This window comes from Coregonus clupeaformis, chromosome 6, assembly GCF_020615455.1.
Source record: "Coregonus clupeaformis isolate EN_2021a chromosome 6, ASM2061545v1, whole genome shotgun sequence".
NCBI classification, from domain to species: Eukaryota; Metazoa; Chordata; class Actinopteri; order Salmoniformes; family Salmonidae; genus Coregonus; species Coregonus clupeaformis.
The window spans coordinates 39,176,270-39,198,601 of record NC_059197.1 but is presented as its reverse complement, the minus strand read 5'-3'; the positions used below and the strand labels follow the sequence as shown (position 1 = coordinate 39,198,601).

The window sequence follows — 22,332 nt, the reverse complement described above, 5'->3', positions numbered from 1 at the left end:
TTATTTATTTCCTATTGAACAAAACTGTATGAATAAGGCTTGAAATGACATATGCTTTCTAAATATAGTATAATCAAAATATAAAATGACATAAGATTTCACCTTAAAATACATATTTGAATGTTTAGTCTTAGAGAAATGTGCATATTTTCTAAAGGTCTCTTGATCAAAAGGTCTGCCCCCATCTCTGTGAACGTCTCACAGAGCTCTAGCTTGGCTTCCAGAACTCGTTAGGAACACGCCTTTCATCTCATATTAACCTGGTCCGTCTATGACAAACAGAAAGTGTTTTTTGTTTAAAATCTATTAATTTTTGTAGATTACTGGCTATAAATCGATCTCGGAATATGCTACAGCGACGAAACCACTCTCTCCTGCTGCGCTATAATGTATGGATTGTTAGTGGCTGTGACACAGGGTTCCGCCAGGAGTTGATGGACAGTTGGAAGAGCGAATGAAATGGTAGAAGGGACATCCCAGCTTCAAGTGGTGTCAGATTTCACATCCTGCTTCACACAGGCATAAAATAAACATAATCCTGTGTCCATGAGAATCAATGCTACCCCTCAATGCATCCCATTTTGATCTATGGTGTCCACAGATCGATATAAGCGAAAATGTCGGTCGGAACCGGTACCAGAACCACGCAGGTTCCCAAAACATGGAGCTTTACATCCAAGAGGTTTAATGTAATGACATGAAAAAAAATATCAGATTATTATCAATAACTTATCAACAGCTGTAACATGTTCCGTTTAAGAAATCCTCACTGGTACCCTAGTTTATAGAAAGACCCAGGTACACGTTACAATTATGGTTACTGTAAAGTACTTGGTGAAAACCGTTTAGTGTCATTATTTATTTATAAATGGCTTTCTAAATTAATTTGACTGATTGATTAATCGATTGATTGAGCGTACCTGAGGCAGTAGAGGTAGAAGCCTGGTCATCTTCTGGTTGAACCGTCTGTCTGAGAACACGGTCGATCTCCATGACATTCATCCATTGGCTCAGCTCGTTCTTCAGCTCAGCCAATCGCTGCTGAGTAGCGATCTTCTCCCGTGCCAGTCTCTCCATCTCATGCTCGTACTCCTTCTCCTTCCGCTTCAACGTCTGTAAGACACAGAGGAAGAGAGGAGAGGGCTCAGTACAGTTTGAACACACACTACAATCACATTTATAATGGGACAATCAAATATTTCAAAGAGCTTGATTTCATTCTGCAATTTGATTATAATAATAACTTTGAACTTAAGTTTCACGTCAATAGAGCCAGTAATATGAACATTTTCGCTCTTGGCTGGAGACTATTCCAGGTGTCATCGGTCCTCAATGTGTACATTTTAGTTTACCCATTCATAATATACAGTGGGGAGAACAAGTATTTGATACACTGCCGATTTTGCAGGTTTTCCTACTTACAAAGCATGTAGAGGTCTGTAATTTTTATCATAGGTACACTTCAACTGTGAGAGATGGAATCTAAAAAAGAAATCCAGAAAATCACGTTGTATGATTTTTAAGTAATAATTTGCATTTTATTGCATGACATAAGTATTTGATCACCTTCCAACCAGTAAGAATTCCGGCTCTCACAGACCTGTTAGTTTTTCTTTAAGAAGCCCTCCTGTTCTCCACTCATTACCTGTATTAACTGCACCTGTTTGAACTCGTTACCTGTATAAGAGACACCTGTCCACACACTCAATCAAACAGACTCCAACCTCTCCACAATGGCCAAGACCAGAGAGCTGTGTAAGGACATCAGGGATAATATTGTAGACCTGCACAAGGCTGGGATGGGCTACAGGACAATAGGCAAGCAGCTTGGTGAGAAGGCAACAACTGTTGGCGCAATTATTAGAAAATGGAAGAAGTTCAAGATGACGGTCAATCACCCTCGGTCTGGGGCTCCATGCAAGATCTCACCTCGTGGGGCATCAATGATCATGAGGAAGGTGAGGGATCAGCCCAGAACTACACGGCAGGACCTGGATAATGACCTGAAGAGAGCTGGGACCACAGTCTCAAAGAAAACCATTAGTAACACACTACGCCGTCATGGATTAAAATCCTGCAGCACACGCAAGGTCCCCCTGCTCAAGCCAGCGCATGTCCAGGCCCGTCTGAAGTTTGCCAATGACCATCTGGATGATCCAGAGGAGGAATGGGAGAAGGTCATGTGGTGTGATGAGGCAAAAATAGAGCTTTTTGGTCTAAACTCCACTCGCCGTGTTTGGAGGAAGAAGAAGGAAGAGTACAACCCCAAGAACACCATCCCAACCGTGAAGCATGGAGGTGGAAGAAACATTCTTTGGGGATGCTTTTCTGCAAAGGGGACAGGACGACTGCATCGTATTGTGGTCTTCAACAAGCATTTTGCTACGGCTGGCCATGCTTTCCACCTGGCTACCACTACCCCGGCCACCAACTCTGCACCCTCCGCTGCAACTTGCCCATGCCCCCCCCCGCTTCTCCTTCACACAAATTCAGACAGCTGATGTTCTGAAAGAGCTGCAAAATCTGGACCCCTACAAATCAGCTGGGCTAGACAATCTGGACCCTTTCTTTCTAAAACTAGCCGCCGAAATTGTCGCAACCCCTATTACTAGTCTGTTCAACCTCTCTTTCGTAACGTCTGAGATCCCCAGAGATTGGAAAGCTGCCGTGGTCATCCCCCTCTTCAAAGGGGGCGACACTCTAGATCCAAACTGTTACAGACCTATATCCATCCTGCCCTGCCATTCGAAAGTATTTGAAAGCCAAGTTAACAAACAGATCACCGACCATTTCGAATCCCACCGTACCTTCTCCGCTATGCAATCCGGTTTCCGAGCTGGTCATGGGTGCACTTCAGCCACGCTCAAGGTCCTAAACGATATTATAACCGCGATCGATAATAGACAGTACTGTGCAGCCGTCTTCATCGACCTGGCCAAGGCTTTTGACTCTGTCAACCACCGCATTCTTATTGGCAGACTAAATAGCCTTGGTTTCTCAAATGACTGCCTCGCCTGGTTCACCAACTACTTCTCAGATAGAGTTCAGTGTGTCAAATCGGAGGGCCTGTTGTCTGGACCTATGGCAGTCTCTGGACTCTTTTTCTCCGTGTATATCAATGATGTCGCTCTTGCTGCTGGTGACTCTCAGATCCACCTCTACGCAGACGACACCATTTTGTATACATCTGGCCCTTCATTGGACACTGTTAACAAACCTCCAAACGAGCTTCAATGCCATACAACACTCCTTCAGTAGCCTCCAACTGCTCTTAAACACTAGTAAAACTAAATGCATGCTCTTCAATCGAACGCTGCTGGCACCCGCCCACCCGACTAGAATCACCACTCTCGACGGGTCTGACCTAGAGTATGTGGACAACTACAAATACCTAGGTGTCTGGTTAGACTGTAAACTCTCCTTCCAGACTCACATTAAGAATCTCCAATCCAAAGTTAAATCTAGAATTGGCTTCCTATTTCACAACAAAGCCTCCTTCACTCATGCTGCCAAACATGCCCTCGTAAAACTGACTATCCTACCGATCCTTGACTTCGGCGATGTCATTTACAAAATAGCCTCCAACACTCAACTCAGCAAATTGGATGTAGTCTATCACAGTGCCATCCGTTTTGTCTCCAAAGCCCCATACACTACCCACCACTGTGACCTGTACACTCTTGTTGGCTGGTCCTCACTACATGTTCGTCGTCAAACCCACTGGCTCCATGCCATCTATAAATCACTGCTAGGCAAATCCCCGCCTTATCTTAGCTCATTGGTCACCATAGCAGCACCCACCCGTAGTCTGCGCTCCAGCAGGTATATCTCACTGGTCATTCCCAAAGCCAACACCTCCTTTGGCCGCCATTCCTTCCAGTTCTCTGCTGCCAATGACTGGAAAGAATTGCAAAAATCTCTGAAGCTGGAGACTTATCTCCCTCACTAACTTTAAGCATCAGTTGTCAGAGCACCTTACCGATCACTGCACCTGTACACAGCCCATCTGAAATTAGCCCACCCAACTACCTCATCCCTATATTGTTATTTATTTTGCTCTTTTGCACCCCAGTATCTCTATTTGCACATAATCTCTTGCACATCTAGCATTCCAGTGTTAATACTAATTGTAATTATTTTGCACTATAGCCTATTTATTGCCTTACCTCCATAACTTGCTACATTTGCACACACTGTATATATATTTTCTGTTGTATTTTTGACTTTATGTTTTTTACCCCATATGTAACTCTGTGTTGTTGTTTTTATCGCACTACTATGCTTTATCTTGGCCAGGTCGCAGTTGTAAATGAGAACTTGTTCTCAACTGGCTTACCTGGTTAAATAAAGGTTAAATAAAAATAAAATAAAAATTGAGGGGAGGGTGGATGGGGCCATTTATCACGAGATCTTGGCCAACAACCTCCTTCCCTCAGTAAGAGCATTGAAGATGGGTCGTGGCTGGTTCTTCCAGCATGACAACGACCCGAAACACACAGCCAGGGCAACTAAGGAGTGGCTCCGTAAGAAGCATCTCAAGGTCCTGGAGTGGCCTAGCCAGTCTCCAGACCTGAACCCAATAGAAAATATTTGGAGGGAGCTGAAAGTCCGTATTGCCCAGCGACAGCCCCGAAACCTGAAGGATCTGGAGAAGGTCTGTATGGAGGAGTGGGCCAAAATCCCTGCTGCAGTGTGTGCAAACCTGGTCAAGACCTACAGGAAACGTATGATCTCTGTAATTGTAAACAAAGGTTTCTGTACCAAATATTAAGTTCTGCTTTTCTGATGTATCAAATACTTATGCCATGCAATAAAATGCAAATTAATTACTTAAAAATCATACAATGTGATTTTCTGGATTTTTGTTGAAGTGTACCTATGATACAAATTACAGACCTCTACATGCTTTGTAAGTAGGAAAACCTGCAAAATCGGCAGTGTATCAAATACTTGTTCTCCCGACTGTATATAATATGCCATGTCGTAACACTCCCCATTTGCGTTCATGTAAAGTAAAAGCTCCAATAAAAAAAACATCTGCTATCCAGACCTCTGCTGTTTAAGCAACAGCCGCGGGGACCACATGCATAAACCATTTTTCTCTTCTCATCAACTTGACAAACAAGCTGCTCCTTATCAGTTTATTTGTTATGCTGTTCACTACTGTCTGTGACAGTACATCACACAACCAATGATAACAAACACTATTTCCTGACCCCACGGTCTCCACATCCATCCATGTTGAGATGGAGACAGGGCTATATACTCTGACCAAGAGATGCTTCTCTCGCCCTGTACAGGAACTATGTCAATGTTATATTATCGTCAGAACGACACCATGGCCACATCCTGAGTGTTTACAACAGTCGATAGATAATGTAGTATCTAGATAATGTTTCTTCAGACGGTCATTAGGAGTCACTACTGCATCTACTTCAAATCAAATCAAATTGTATTTGTCACATACACTTGTTTAGCAGATGTTATAGCAGGTGTAGCGAAATGCTTGTGCTTCTCGCTCCGACAGTGCAGTAATATCTATCAATTTCACAACATATACCCAATACACACAAAACTAGTAAGGAATGGGATTTAAGAATATATACATATATGGCTGAGCTGAGCAACTGGCTTCCTGCTGCATTCATGTTTATGGGAGCTTCATATAGCCATTTAAAGGGAGAGATGAGCAGTGTGTGCGAACAGGGAGAGATTAGCAGAGGAAAGCAAAGCCTGGCCAGACTGAAGCCATTCATGGCCGAGACTTGTACCAGGACCAGAAACATCTGGATTCCAGAGGAGCAGAGGAAAATCCACCGTGGGAAAACTAACTAGTACTCTCTGAGTGTGGCACTACTGTTGTTAGACACAAGAATCAACTTCCTCTCAGAGACCGTGTGTGTATGCCTCCTTATGTGGGCTCCTCCCATTTTCCTCTCTGCTCTTCTTGCTAGTCCCCACAATCTTTCTAAACCACATGGACACTCATTTACTACTCTGAAAGCATTACTCAAGACCATTTCATAGGACTGACAGCAGTCTAAAAGAAAGTCTTGGGAGAGCCATTTCAATGTCTGAAAAGTTCCATGTCTGTTGCTTCCTTTGACTGGACGAGCAGAAGCAACACGGACATTAACCTACACCAGCACCATGACCGGGCAGGGAGCATGACTGTGTGAAAGGAAGAACAGACACAGAGAGACCTGGATAGAGGAGGGAGGGAGGGTATGGAAAGAGGCTCTCTGACCTAGTTTATCTTTCCTGGTCAGCTGACACAGGCCTGACAAAAAAGGCTGTAGTGGGCAGGGCAGGTCTGTACTGAGGGAGAGCAGCAGGGATAGAGAGATTATACCGTCTGTCTGTCTGCCTGGGAGACAGAGAAAACAACTAGGAAGAACACCATGATGGAGTCTACCGGGACACGAAACCTTTATATTGACTTTGAGAGACATAGACATTAAGTTTTACTCTCCCTCCTCCAAAGGGTATTGCCCAATTACGACTAGTGTTGGCTTTATAGGTTCAGAACGAGGCTAAGAAGATTAGAATCATGACTAACCAATCAGAACGAGGCTAAGAAGACTAGAATCATGACTAGCCAATCAAGACCAGGCTAAGAAGGTTGGACTCATCTATGAAAGGAGGTGTGTGTGTGATAAGACTATGCAGCCTATTAGGTCAGGAGAGGTGTGTGTGATGACACTATGCAACCTATAGGAAAGGAGAGGTGTGTGTGTGATGAGACTGTTGTGCAGTCTAGAGCTATCTGTCATTCTGTCTTGATTTAAATGTTAGAGTAGAGTAGAGTTAAAACGATTAAGATCGCAAGTCTGGTGTTGTTTAAGGCTCTTTCAGTCCAGTAGAAGGTGTACTGCTGCAGACTCCCTTGACTGGCTGGTGTTGAGTCACCTATGTTCCTGTCCTAGAAAGACCCTCAACCCCCCCAGCCCAGCCCTCTACTCGCAGACCTGTCTGCATTCCTTGTCTCAGCTAATGAAATAATTAAGTCCCACCCATTTTGTTGTCACGGCAACAGCTGAAAACCACTATTGTTTCCTTGGCAACCCATCAGGTGATAAGCAGCACATTGTCCCAGTGCATCAGTTGTACCGTGGTAGAATATTAAAAAAGCATCAGAAACATACATCAGTGACCAAATAAACAATGCTATAACATTAAAACAACGATTGTAGAACGCAGTCATAAAGCCAACACTAACACAGAGACAGTCGTATGTGAATGCGAGTGTGGTGTCTTTTGCAAGCATGCTCATGAACACACACAGTGGAATTTTGTGGGCCACAGCTGTGCGTGCCTAGTGCTATGACTCATACAGACAGAGAGAGAGGGCGACAGAGAGAGAGCGAAAGCGATGCTGTATGTACTTCTCACTGCTCTACAAACACCCAGACCCACTGAACTCACTCTGATACAATGACTATGGCCACACCTCTGTCACTATGCCAACTAGTAGCTAGCTGCTTCTAGCCATTGATACACCTCGATCTGCTTGCTATACTAGCTGTAGTTGCCATCTGTATGCACTTGGCTGTTCTATACTGTCCTTGGAGAAAGTCAAACACTCTGCAAGGCAAGCTGAACTACTACCAGCTAATAACCGTAGTCTACACAAGCAAGGATAGCGGCCCCAACCCCCATTCAAGAACATAGAACACACAGGAACAGCTAGGGTGAGACTAGATCAAAACGGTGTACCTGATAAAACAGACCAAGAACCGCAGATGGACACTACAGAAAACATGACAAGAACCCGGAGAAAGCATGGAAGCACCTCTTTAGTATCAGCCTGTATTGATCCACCTACTACTGGGTGTTTGTCTCCTGAGTGGCGCAGTGGTCTAAGGCACTGTATCGCAGTGCAAACTGTGCCACTAGAGATCCTGGTTAGAATCCAGGCTCTGTCGCAGCCGGCCGCGACCAGGAGACCCATGGGGCGGCGCACAATTGGCCCAGCGTCGTCCAGGGTAGGGGAGGGAATGGCCGGCAGGGATGTAGCTCAGTTGATAGAGCATGGCGTTTGCAACGCCAGGGTTGTGGGTTCGATTCCCACGGGGGGCCAGTATATAAAATAAATAAATAAATGTGTTCACTAACTGTAAGTCGCTCTGGATAAGAGCGTCTGCTAAATTACTAAAATGTAAATGTAAAATACTAAGTCCCTACCATCCTTAGAAACACAGACAAAAAGAGCCGCGAGCTGCCAGTGACACAAGACTTCCAGACGAGCTAAACCACTTCTATGCTCGCTTCGAGGCAAGCAACACTGAAGCATTCATGAGAGCACCAGCTGTTCCGGATGACTATATGATCACGCTCTCTGTAGCCGATGTGAGTAAGACTTTTAAGCAGGTCAACATTCACAAGGCCACAGGGCCAGACGGATTACCAGGACGTGTACTACGAGCATGTGCTGACCAACTGGCAAGTGTCTTCACTGACATTTTCAACATGTCCCTGACTGAGTCTGTAATACCAACATGTTTTAAACAGACCACCATAGTCCCCGTGCCCAAGGACTCTAAGATAACCTGCCTAAATGACTACCGACCCGTAGCACTGACGTCTGTAGCCATGAAGTGCTTTGAAAGGCTGGTCATGGCTCACATCAACACCATTATCCCAGAAACCCTAGACCCACTCCAATTTGCATACCGCCCCAACAGATCCACAGATGATGCAATCTCTATCGCACTCCACACTGCCCTTTCCCACCTGGACAAGAGGAACACCTACGTGAGAATGCTATTCATTGACTACAGCTCAGCATTCAACACCATAGTGCCCTCAAAGCTCATCACTAAGCTAAGGATCCTGGGACTAAACACCTCCCTCTGCAACTGGATCCTGGACTTCCTGACGGGCCAACATCTGCCACACTGATCCTCAACACGGGGGCCCCTCAGGGGTGCGTGCTCAGTCCCCTCCTGTACTCCCTGTTCACCCATGACTGCATGGCCAGGCACAACTCCAACACCATCATTAAGTTTGCAGACGACACAACAGTGGTAGGCCTGATCACCAACAACGATGAGACAGCCTATAGGGAGGAGGTCAGAGACCTGGCCATGTGGTGCCAGGATAACAACCTCTCCCTCAACGTGACCAAGACAAAGGATATGATTGTGGACTACAGGAAAAAAAAGAGGACTGAGCACGCCCCCATTCTCATCGACGGGGCTGTAGTGGAACAGGTTGAGAGCTTCAAGTTCCTTGGTGTCCACATCACCAACGAACTATCATGGTCCAAACACACCAAGACAGTCGTGAAGAGGGCACGACAAAGCCTATTCCCCCTCAGGAGACTGAAAAGATTTGGCATGGGTCCTCAGATCCTCAAAAAATTCTACAGCTGCACCATCGAGAGCATCCTGACCGGTTGCATCATCGCCTGGTATGGCAACTGCTTGGCCTCTGACCGTAAGGCACTACAGAGGGTAGTGCGTACGGCCCAGTACATCACTGGGGCCAAGCTTCCTGCCATCCAGGACCTCTATACCAGGCGGTGTCAGAGGAAGGCCCTCAAAATTGTCAAAGACTCCAGCCACCCTAGTCATAGACTGTTCTCTCTGCTACCGCACGGCAAGCGGTACCGGAGTGCCAAGTCTAGGTCCAAAAGACTTCTCAACAGCTTCTACCCCCAAGCCATAAGACTCCTAAACAGCTAATCATGGCTACCCGGACTATTTGCACTACTGCCCCCCCCACCCCATCTTTTTACACTGCTGCTACTCTGTTAATTATTTATGCATAGTCACTTTAACTCTACCCACATGTACATATTACTTCAACTAGCCGGTGCCCCCGCACATTGACTCTGCACCGGTACCCCCCTGTATATATATCCTCCCTACTGTTATTCTATTTTACTTCTGCTCTTTTTTTCCTCAACACTTTGTTTTATTCTACTTTTTTATTAAAAATAAATGCACTGTTGGTTAAGGGCTGTAAGTAAGCATTTCACTGTAATGTCTGCACCTGTTGTATTCGGCGCATGTGGCCAATAAAATTTGATTTGATTTGTATTGATCCACCTACTACTAAGTCCCTACCATCCTTAGAAACACAGACAAAAAGAGCCATGCAGCTACGACAAGGCAGTCCATGCTACGACAAGGGGAAGAAAGGGAGTGGGAGACAGGGTTACAATTAGCTTGGTTTCATTTGCACGTGACAAACATGACCCCCTCCCTTCCCCCTCCTTTCCTAAGAGGAATAGTGGCGCCTCGTTTCTATCTGTTTGTGAGAAAGAAAATAGAGCAGGACTGGGCCGTGTGTGTGTGTGTGTGTGTGTGTGTGTGTTAAACACCGCTCAGGCGGCGTGACATGCAATGCAGGTGCTGAGCACATGGCCCCGCAGAGAGAGGGAGGGAGAGTAGCGGGGGAGGAGGAGGGGTAGCAGCCAGGCTGTACTCACTGACTCACTTTTGCAGCACCGCCGAGACAGATTGCGCTAGGTTAGCCTAAGCTAGATAGCGTGAGCAGCAGGCAGCCAAACACATTGCATACAAGCTACTCCTTCAGTGCACGGCGCTAGCTAACTAGCCTTGGGAACACTGGTCTTTTGACTAGCGTTTGTGGTGATCATCAGTAACCGTAAACCTTTGTGTTGTCTTCTCACTGGGTCCCAAGTTGGAATAGAAAAAACTAAACAAAAGGAGTCGCTTTTTAGTGGAAATAGCCCCAAATACTTACTTTAGGGTGCACGTAAGCGCTGTTTGTATGTGTCTGTGTTCAAACTGGGTGGTAAGTTCTTGCCATGTAATGGGTTATATAGTCGTGGTGTTCCGGACCTTGGTGCAATGTCACTATGAAGAAGTGTTGCTGAGGACAAAAGGTCACTATCAAAATCCTTTTCAATCTTTCTGACTGGCACTGTGCTTTGCTAGAATGAGATCACCATGAACAATACAAACCGCAACCGTGCCCTCTCGTCTGCTCAATTCTCACTTCCTCAGCGGTTGGCAGGGGATGGAGTGGCAATTACCGGCTGTGTGGAACTGAACTCACTTTTCTAACATCCGTTATATGCAAGCTATCAGACAGTGTGAGTCAAAGGTACTTAATACAGACAGAGCTGGAGGAAATGGCACAACAACGTGTAAGCTTGCTGTGACAGTGACAGCATGGCTAAAGGAACAGTATGTTTTCTTAAAACTGAGAAGAGCAGAATAATTCTGTTGCTGTTGAAAAAGTGATGGTTCAAACCTGACCAAGATGCTGTTCCAACACTGCAATGACAATACTTCAAACAAGAGATACTGGAGGCATCAGTCTACTGAGACTAACGCGGAGTCCCAAATGGCTCCCTATTTAGTGCACTAACAGAACATAGAATAGAATACGCCATTTAGCAGAAGCTTTTATTTTACATTTTAGTCATTTAGCAGACGCTCTTATCCAGAGTGACTTACAGTTAGTGAGTGCATACATTTTTCATACTGGCCCCCCGTGGGAATCGAACCCACAACCCTGGCATTGCAAGCGCCATGCTCTACCAACTGAGCTACACGGGACTATCCAAAGCGACTTACAGTCACGTGTGCATACATGTTCGTATGGGTGGCCCCAGCGGGAATCGAACCCAAGACCCTTGGCGTTGCAAGCGCATTGCTACCAACTGAGCCACATAGGACATACTTTTGACCAGGGCCCATAGTAGCTCTGGTCAAAAGTAGTGCTCTATATAGGGAATAAAGTGTAATTTGGGACACAAACCTAAGTCTGCCTAGATTACCTCAACAAGTAGCCTCATTTGAGTCTGAATCAACAACGACAAAGACTTTCCAAAGTGCCCTGAGTCCATTTCCAGGCTCCCCCAGGTTCAGACCCCTTTCAATTGGTCTCCTAGTAAATTGCACTAATGTTCAGCCATGGTTAATTCCCCTCTGTGTTAAACCACTTACAGATGGAATAGGACCTGACCAAGGAACACACACAACCTAGTACACTAACCCTGACCATGAACACACAGTCACACACACACACACACACACACACACACACACACACACAGTAATACACACACAGAGCTAAAACTGACCAGGAATACACACCCCATTGAGGACAGACAGAAGTAATATTCCACTATTCCAGCTTGGGTCAAAGCTCACACCCTCACAGGGGACCCTGACCCAAAAACACACTCCTCAAAACACACCGTCTGAACCTCCCAATGAGATGAGACAGGATCTGGGGCTGCTTTGAAAATAATTGTCATTCAGAATCAGAACTGAACAACTAGGTAACCCACTTCAGTATTACATAGGCCTCTTTTGATGACGTAAATCCTTACACAAAGGCCTGGAAACAAATTAGAAAATAAAACGCTTTGTAACACTTCAAATTCTGTGATTTCCTCTCTCCGTTTTTTCTCCCTCTAGACTGAATGAATTTGAAAATGTCAAAACTGAAATCATCCATTCAAAGAATTGGACATGGAAATGGAACTAGGTTAAAATCTCTGCCCGTGAAAAATACTCTTAAAAACAGAGAAATACTCATATTTGCAACATCAAGTGGGGGAAAAAAGTATTTAGTCAGCCACCAATTGTGCAAGTTCTCCCACTTAAAAAGATGAGAGAGGCCTGTAATTTTCATCATAGGTACACGTCAACTATGACAGACAAATTGAGAAAAGAAAATCCAGAAAATCACATTGTAGGATTTTTTATGAATTTATTTGCAAATTATGGTGGAAAATAAGTATTTGGTCACCTACAAACAAGCAAGATTTCTGGCTCTCACAGACCTGTAACAACTTCTTTAAGAGGCTCCTCTGTCCTCCACTCGATTACCTGTATTAATGGCACCTGTTTGAACTTGTTATCAGTATAAAAGACCTGTCCACAACCTCAAACAGTCACACTCCAAACTCCACTATGGCCAAGACCAAAGAGCTGTCAAAGGACACCAGAAACAAAATTGTAGACCTGCACCAGGCTGGGAAGACTGAATCTGCAATAGGTAAGCAGCTTGGTTTGAAGAAATCAACTGTGGGAGCAATTATTAGGAAATGGAAGACATACAAGACCACTGATAATCTCCCTCGATCTGGGGCTCCACGCAAGATCTCACCCCGTGGGGTCAAAATGATCACAAGAACGGTGAGCAAAAATCCCAGAACCACACGGGGGGACCTAGTGAATGACCTGCAGAGAGCTGAGACCAAAGTAACAAAGCCTACCATCAGTAACACACTACGCCGCCAGGGACTCAAATCCTGCAGTGCCAGACGTGTCCCCCTGCTTAAGCCAGTACATGTCCAGGCCCGTCTGAAGTTTGCTAGAGTGCATTTGAATGATCCAGAAGAGGATTGGGAGAATGTCATATGGTCAGATGAAACCAAAATAGAACTTTTTGGTAAAATCTCAACTCGTCGTGTTTGGAGGACAAAGAATGCTGAGTTGCATCCAAAGAACACCATACCTACTGTGAAGCATGGGGGTGGAAACATCAGGCTTTGGGGCTGTTTTTCTGCAAAGGGACCAGAACGACTGATCCGTATAAAGGAAAGAATGAATGGGGCCATGTATCGTGAGATTTTGAGTGAAAACCTCCTTCCATCAGCAAGGGCATTGAAGATGAAACGTGGCTGGGTCTTTCAGCATGACAATGATCCCAAACACACCGCCAGGGCAACGAAGGAGTGGCTTCGTAAGAAGCATTTCAAGGTCCTGGAGTGGCCTAGCCAGTCTCCAGATCTCAACCCCATAGAAAATCTTTGGAGGGAGTTGAAAGTCTGTGTTGCCCAGCGACAGCCCCAAAACATCACTGCTCTAGAGGAGATCTGCATGGAGGAATGGGCCAAAATACCAGCAACAGTGTGTGAAAACCTTGTGAAGACTTACAGAAAACGTTTGACCTGTGTCATTGCCAACAAAGGGTATATAACAAAGTATTGATTTTTGTTATTGACCAAATACTTATTTTCCACCATAATTTGCAAATAAATTCATTAAAAATCCTACAATGTGATTTTCTGGATTTTTTTCCCTCATTTTGTCTGTCATAGTTGACGTGTACCTATGATGATAATTACAGGCCTCTGTCATCTTTTTAAGTGGGAGAACTTGCACAATTGGTGGCTGACTAAATACTTTTTTTCCCCACTGTATATGATCTGTAGCTGACATGAGCAGCTTTCCCCACCACATGGAACAGCATATTTCCCCTCCAACAGCACAGCTTCTTCACACAGCTCTTCTGCTTCCCAAACAGGTTCCGTCAGAGTCGTTCTGCCGCCAGTGAAATCTAATAGGCTGGGTAAAACGAGCCTGGTGTTTACGACTGACTGTGCATGTCCCCTCCCTCCCTCTCCCTCTTTCCACCCTCCCATCTCAATCTCGTTCTTTCCACCCGCCCTCCCTCTTTTCACCCTCCCTCCAGTTGGTGGCTAGCTAAGCCTCCCTCGCAGGCAGTTCCAGGAGAGGAGCTAGCTAGCTCTAGCACTGAGCTGTGGCTGTAGCGGTGTCTGTTCCAGGTATGGGCGGGGCGAGGAGGAGAGGCCCTTTAGGGGGGGGTGATGTCACAAAGCTCAGGGTAGCCATGTGCTCTCTGCTCATGTGGCCCTGTGAGCAGAGTGAGGCAGGAGGGAGGGATGAAAGAAGAGAGGAAAGAGGGAGGAGCCCCAGTGCTGAGCACTCCAGGGTTTAAGAGTTCCAGCCATGGCGCAGCATAGAGTACACAGCCGCGCTCTCTTTCTCACACACAGCCATTTTAATACGCATTATATCAATCTGCAGCAATTAGGTCAGATAGAGAAACACATTCCATGTTAGACAGCACAGACCACATCTCAGGAAGTCGTAAAGTAGTACAATCTAAATAACTAATATAGCCTAACACATACGACAACAAACTACTGTAGGAGAAAATGTATTGAGAAAAACAGCTCAAACCAAGAAGCATGGGAAGGAAAAATCTGCTTGCAGGCAGCCTTATATGCAAGTTCCTCGTCGGTTTGGTCTCTAGCTTACTCACTCAGTCACTTCTACGAAAGGAGGAAGAAATGAAACAAGGAAGTGTGACTTGACTTCTCAGCAGAGTGGCTGTTAGCGAGAAGTAACCTCACAGTGACAGTAACCTCAGTGGAAAAAAAGAGACATGCTCTGATAAGAGACCCGGCCTGGAGATAACATGATCAGAGTTTGTATTCATAAAGTGTCTCACTCCTGACCAAATAATCTTATTCATTATGATCTGAAAGGCAAAACTGATCCTAGATCAGCACTCCTACCCAGGGGGCCATGATGTTCAACAAAGATGACTGACTGACAGACAGACAAAGGGCTGCCAGCATCACTGCCCAAAGATGAATCAAATGAAAAGTAATCCTCTGTCCAAATCCTCTTATTCAACCTCTCTGGTCTGGTGCTCATTGGTCACATTAGCAGACTGCCCCACCCCCCTGCCTAAAGTAACAAAAAGGGGGAAGAGATGGGATCAGGAGGGGGCATGCAGGGGGAGAGAGAGGCGCGTGCAGTCAGGAAACGCGTGCCTGCCCTGCACCGTACAGCCCATGTCGGAACGACAGAGAGCACACGCTGTTTTAAACACCCCTCCCTCCATCTCTTTCCTCCCTCTACTCTTCTTCTCACCCCTCCCTTGCTCTCCCCCAACCCAACACTACTGGAGCTCAACCAATAAAAATTATGGAATAGAACTGCGTGACTCAGCACGACTTCTACTACTGGGGTGTTATAGCACTGGCAACATTAAGCAACTACGCACATTAAGGCCTATGTCACATACTTATTATGCCTTCAGAGACTGGTGGGAGTTTACAACCTACAGTACAAGTAATTCAAGATATTTCTTTAACCCGTATTCAGTCCTGCAAAAGTGCATTATTTAAGCTGGTTTTCCCTCTTCACTTTAAATTCCAATAACTAAAAATGAAGGACCATGCTAGTGTAAATACATAAAGAGTGGAAAATGTCTGTAGTTGTTTGTTTGTTTCATGGCCGGTACATGTGCTTTAAATACACCCTAAATCCAGCTTGGCTGTCAAGAGGGGGTGGGGGGGGTGCTGGGTCAGTCTGCTAGTCGAGCGCGACACACTAACAAGACGGCGTTCCCTCATCACACAGAGAGGGAGGCAGGGGGAGGAGGGAGATTGGGTGACATGAGTTCTCTGTGCACCCACACTGCCCTAGTTTCCCCTCTCTCTTAGCCCTGCCTCGCCCCCCTCCATGCACCTCCCAGGGAGGAGAACTCCAGCGCTGCCACCAACATACAAGATCAGATCCTCACCAGCACCAGAGGTAGAGGTGCACAGGAAAGAAGTGTGTGTGTGTATATTTAACAAGCACATACACAACGAACATAGCAATGGGAACTATCACATCACTCCTGAGTTAAAGTAGGTTAGTCGAAGACCTTTGTACACCGGTCACCTGCTCTCTGCTTACACATAGCTTTCGATATACTACCTGCCTGTATCACACATCATGACCCATTGAACCACTATTAATTACAGTAATTCCTGTTTCAACCACAAAAGTCCATTGAAAGGTTTTAATCACATCAGATAATCTTAATAAAAAGCTTTGATAAAAGATTAGCTTTAATAATCTTTCAAAAGGGTTTTAATGAACTCTTTGTACATTTTCATTGGAGACTCTCTGGTCCGCCTATACCCCGGGCAGCAGAGCATATCCAGAAAGTTTAGCTTTCTGCTAGAGAGTAGAAACGACCTTCCCTCCCCTGGACTAACCAGACCAGATCTAATGACTTTGCCAAGAACACCAAGGACCTAAGGATATACAAAGCAGCTCCAATATTAGCCTCCTGGCAGTAAAACAAATAAGGATTGTTATCTTAGTCCATCTGAAATTAATTGCCATTTACAACAATTTTGTAACAGACAGTTTTCCCAAACAATAAGGTGTGGTGGATTAGGCATAGTTCACACACAATCAGCTGGAGATGAAGAGCTAGACACCCTGACTTCCTAGCAACACCACCAGACAGTACACCAGGGGTCAGCAACAGGCGGTCCGCGGGCCAACACCGGCCTGTGAGTGATTTATTTTGGATTTTAGTTTTGGGCCCAAAAAATAAGTTGTTGTACCTGTAACTCCACTCTAAAAAAGAAAACTGACAAAACTAAATAACATTTTGGTCACAAAAACTAAAAAAGTAAAATCAATAGAAATTCTGCTTTAAAAAATTGTTTAATTTAGTCAATCTGTTCACCAAGTATTCCCACAAATTAAAAAAGAGACGTGATTGTGTCTCAATGTAATCAAGGTATGAAATTATTGTTATTTTCAAATAGAATCTCTTTTGGGATTAGTTTGGTCAATTTGCAGTGTACAAATTATTATAATTACGTTCCGGCCCATGAACCATCCACTCTGACAAAAATCGGACTGTGGCTGAATCTAGTTGCCTACCCCTGCAGTACACTGTCTGCCAACAACACTTATTAAATTATCCACAAGTATAAACTCCAACTTTGTTACTGGAAAAATGCTTCTTCAAACAAGGCCTACAAAGTTTGAAACAAAACTGACCCTACTTCCCTTGACAGGGAAACAATAAACATTGGAAAACTAGAAAATCCACAGTAAACTCAACGGTGAAAACGCAGAGTGAAAATCTACACTGAATTCAACAGCGAATTCCATTCAGTAGTAGTTTATCCTTTGCTCAACCATGCAGTTCTTCTAGCTTGCTTACCTGTATATATCTGAGGGCGCTCCTCAGGACACTAAGGTTAGAGGTCTTCTTCTCGTCTGCATTGGGGATGTTTTTCTTCAGGGTGTCAAAGCACTCCTTCAGGTGAGCACGTCTGAGAGTAAGGGATGGAAGGATGAAAGAGGTAGAGAGAGAAGCGTCTGTTAGTGAGAGGAAGAGGCAGGACGAGGCGTGATTTCACACATTCAGCTTAAAAATTAAAAAAATGCTGCAAACCAATTTCCCATTTGGGACTAATAAATAATTACTACCAACATGAGACACATTGAACAGGTTTCTGTCATGGTAAAACGTCTGTGACAAAGGATGCAGGCAGGGGTAGGCAACAACTCCTCTGCTTAGTCCCGTTTTGGGCATTATATCCCTACTACTACAGTACATTGAAGTACTATCAGAATAAGCAGAACATTCAAAGCCATTAACAAGTCCAAGATATCATAAATTATTGTCTGACAAATGCAATATCTATAGATAAGCCATAAGTGAATAAATGAGAGTATAATTTGTTTTTAGAACAGGACAGAGAAGTAAGTAAGCAACTCGGTTGAAAAAAGACGTGGGCAATAATAGTGTACACCTAATCTCACCATAACCTTAAACTGCCCTGTGCAAAGAGCTCAACCCTCTTTGTTTAATAAAGGCGACCATGGGAGAGAGATGCACCCACCTGTTTTTCTCAAGCTTGTTATGTACTTCTCTTGTCCCTGCCCTGTAAAAGCACAGATCGGAGCACATTATAAGATTGGGTGTCCAGAATGGGCAAGACGACGAGACTCACAGAACAAGAATCAAATCAACCAACAAATATAAAGTACTCCATCATCTCTGTTACTTTACTTCAACAATATAATGTATAATATGCACAGGCAGCTAATTGGATCTGATTATTGCTCAATTGTCCAATCAGGACATACCCATTATGGAGCACATAATCCAATAATCATTTAGTCCAAGAATCCTTCAGTGCAGTGACTTTTCATGGTTCGTGATTCTTCTGATACCGTTTGTGCCTTACTGCTCAACAAGTGACTGACAATCACAGGCACAGCTACAGACATAAAAGGAAAACTAAAATGCAAATGGAGGAAAAGAATCCAAACATAGTGCAAACCATCTCTCTAAATAACAAAATGGCCACTTACCCTCCAGGCCTCTTCTTCCCGTCCAGGTCAGGGGGGCTACCTCGGCCCCCAACAGGGCTGGTCTGGCCCCCACACGGAGTCTGGGGGGGCCCTGGCTGGGGGAGTAAGGCATGCAGCTGCGGGGCTGAGACGATGGAGCCAGGGTAGGGCTGCACCAGCTGGGGAGACTGCTGCTGCTGCTGCAGTTTATGGTTGCCAGATTGTGGGGAAATAATCTGCGGAAGGTGATGATGGTAGTGATGATTCTGCTTGTGGTTGCCAGATTGGGCCAAAGGCAAGTGGTGGGAGTGGTCGGTCTTCACCTGAGGAGAGAGAGCCAAAAGCGCACCCTGTCCCTGGTGGTCCTGCCCTGGGGAGTGAGGGTCCCTCCTGGGGGAGGCCAGGTGGGGTGATGCCCCAGCCTGGGTGGACAGGGTGGTGGAGGAGGGGGTTGGGATGGTGGGGGACAGACCTGTGTGGTTGGAGGTCATCATGGGGATTGGGATGACGGTGATGGGCATGGAGGGGGGCGGCAGTGGGGGAGGGACAGAGGGGCAGCGCTCCGAGTGGGGGCAGGGCTCTTCTGCTCGGGTCACATGGTTCATTTGAATGAGGGAGGAGTAGGAAGTGACATTGTGCCTGTGGGTGTGGTCAGATAGCTGTTCGAGGCGAAGCTTCTCCCTCAGCTCATTCTCCTCTGTGAGGAGAGAAAGAAGTAATGGTTAGAGACTAGAGCAGCAAAGGTTAGGTCCCAGCAGAAACATGTCTGAGAACATTTCTAGCATCCTCTGACTAATCTCCATCTAGTGAGTTTGACAGCCGGGTTCATTCCCAATGAATACTACAAATCAATAGACAAAAGACGGGAAGGAGGAAAACTAGAATAGCTGGAAGGATGCACTCAGCCATCTATTCACCTAGCTAACACACAGTGTTCACAGTTTATGTTGCCCTTGTATGGTCTGAATTGAAATACGATGCCAGACACCCCCCTCCTACCCTCTATAGGGCTATTCCAACGCTGACATACGTTCATACCAAACCTGTAGGCATAGACCTCATCCTGCCTCAAGGAACTCTGACAGCTTATAAAAGCTGTATAATGCAGCCGCAATGCCTTGCCAGCCAGAAACAAGTTACAATAATTGGCATTATATTAAACAGAGCTCGTCTTTGAGGGAATCCTGTTGGCCCTGGTCAAAAGTAGTGCCCTATATAGTGAATAGGTGCCATTTCCGAGGCAGCCAAAGTCCTATATTTATACAACTCATTACGTTGCTCTTGTTGGCGCTGGCTGGTTGGCTGGCTACATGACAAAACTCAATGCTGTTTATCCTTTTTACAAGTGGATTCACACAGTTACAGGTCTGCAATATGACAGGAGAACTGACTGACAGTGTGTGTGGGGCCGCAGGTAGCTTAGTGGGTAAGAGCGTTGTGCCAGTAACCGAAAAGTTGCTGGTTCTAATCCCCGAGCCGACTAAAGGGAAAAATCTGTCGATGTGCCCTTAAGCAAGGCACTTAACCCTAATTGCTCCTGTAAGTCGCTCTGGATAAGAGCATCTGCTAAATAACTAAAATACTCTCCCGAGTGGCACAGTGGTCTAAGGCACTGCATCGCAGTGCTAGCTGTGCCACTAGAGATCCAGGCTCTGTCGTAGCCGGCTGCGACCGGGAGACCCATGGGGCGGCGCACAATTGGCCCAGCGTCGTCCAGGGTAGGGGAGGGAATGGCCGGCAGGGATGTAGCTCAGTTGGTAGAGCATGGTGTTTGCAACGCCAGGGTTGTGGGTTCGTTTCCCACGGGGGGCCAGTATAAAAAATAATGTATGCACTCACTAACTGTAAGTCGCTCTGGATAAGAGCGTCTGCTAAATGACTAAAATGTAAATGTAAAAGCTGGGCTGCGCTCAGTGTGTGAGACAAGTTTTTTTTAGAAGAGGAAGTGGGGTATATTCCAAGGTCAGTGTGTCCAAGTAAAAGCAGGTTTTATGCCTCTCGCCCAATCCCAGTCATACTGTCTTAGTTCCAATGTAGAAAGGGATATGTTCTGTTGGGATATTGCAAGCTTCTGTAGGCCTACATACTGTAATGAAGAGTTCGTGAAACTTTGAGCTGAAGCAGAATTGTTTTTCTGTGAAACTACACTGTGTGATATCTCCACATGTACTGAGAGCCCTAAAAGAGAGAGCTACAGATTGCGGTTGGTGGTAAATCATCCAGCCCTCTAACAGTGTTGTGACTGAACACATTGTGCTGATGTTAGTGCAGTATTGAGACTGAAGACATAGAAAAATAGTGGAGCAAAACGCCCTGACTGTATCTGTTATTTAGGAGGCAACTTGTCTTTTAGAACGTTTCAGTACTGACGCTCTTAACATTAGGTCCACGTGCTGTCCTTGAGAATGAGCTCACATTGCGTTTTCCTAGCTCCTTTAACACATTCTCGTCTCAGAGTGGGGGAGAAAAGATGACAACCTGGACAAGCCAGAGAGACAAAGGAAGAGAGTGGTTTGAATCCCTGAGTTCTAGCAACGATCTCACCTCTTCATCCAATCAGATTGGAGAATCACCAACCCCCCCCCCCCCCCAACAGCATGCATAGATACTAGGGGGAGAGGGGGTTGTCCGGTTGCTATGGTAATAGTGGTGTTAGAACACGTCAGACACAAGAGAGCTTTACAGCCATCCTTTACATCGATAAGGGGTGGAGCAGAGCCGTGCCAAACGTGGCCATTACAGCACGTTAGCTACACAATGTTCCCTTCTTCCCTTCCCTTACACCTCCATATCCAATTCATTGGGAGACGTGATTCAATTGGGCTGTTCTGAGAACTTCTCAGAAGCGTGTGAGAAATGTAGGACATACAACGGTGTGTGGATTGGGCCCAAGCTGTGGTAATTTAACTGATTATCGGGAGGATGTAGCTGCCTGTAGTCAAAGATACTGACAAAAGTGAAAGTCTCAAAGCATAGCATAACAGTGTGTGTGTCATAATAACGCTCTCTGGCTGTGCATCTTCCAAAAGAGGCCAAGTCCATAACATACATGGAACATGATTTCGCAGTTAACACAGGCATTGGACATATTTTCTTCAGAGCCAGGAACAAGCAACAGCTCTGCTCTCCCCAGCACAGCAGAGGCCTGGAGGCCAGATTGTCACAGCGACACTGAAAGCCACCGAGAGTCTTAGATAATAGTCTCAAATAAAGATCATCGCTGGGGGAAGTAGTTTGGAGCTTGCGGGCAAACCCAACCCCCTGGTCGAAGAACAAAATCGCAGCACCCCCAGACGGCTATCAGTCCACAAAGGCCCAGTGCACTACTTTTTGTGTTTTTTTTTTTTTTTTTTTTTTTTAATATATATATATACACACATATACATACACACACACTTTTATTTTTGCTACTTTTCATTCTGATTTCCACCCCCCTTTTTACTTGCCTTTATACTAACCTAAACTAGGCCTACTTAAGTTAGTAAAATGT

General features: G+C 45.4%; 1 protein-coding gene across 2 annotated transcripts in view; it reads right to left on the bottom strand.

Annotated features, from left to right (window-relative positions):
* The window catches only part of LOC121568167 (max-binding protein MNT), a 40,974-nt gene that overhangs the window by 14,760 nt on the left and 3,882 nt on the right, over nt 1-22,332 (bottom strand). The window contains exons 2-5 of one of the 2 annotated variants that reach the window (XM_041878743.2): nt 18,864-19,539; nt 18,389-18,430; nt 17,704-17,815; nt 921-1,113 (exon numbers count right to left, since the gene is read on the bottom strand). In XM_041878743.2, the coding sequence (XP_041734677.2) occupies nt 921-1,113; nt 17,704-17,815; nt 18,389-18,430; nt 18,864-19,539 (1,023 nt within the window). The remainder of the gene's footprint in view (nt 1-920; nt 1,114-17,703; nt 17,816-18,388; nt 18,431-18,863; nt 19,540-22,332) is intronic. The other variant, XM_045220523.1, reaches the window with a different exon arrangement.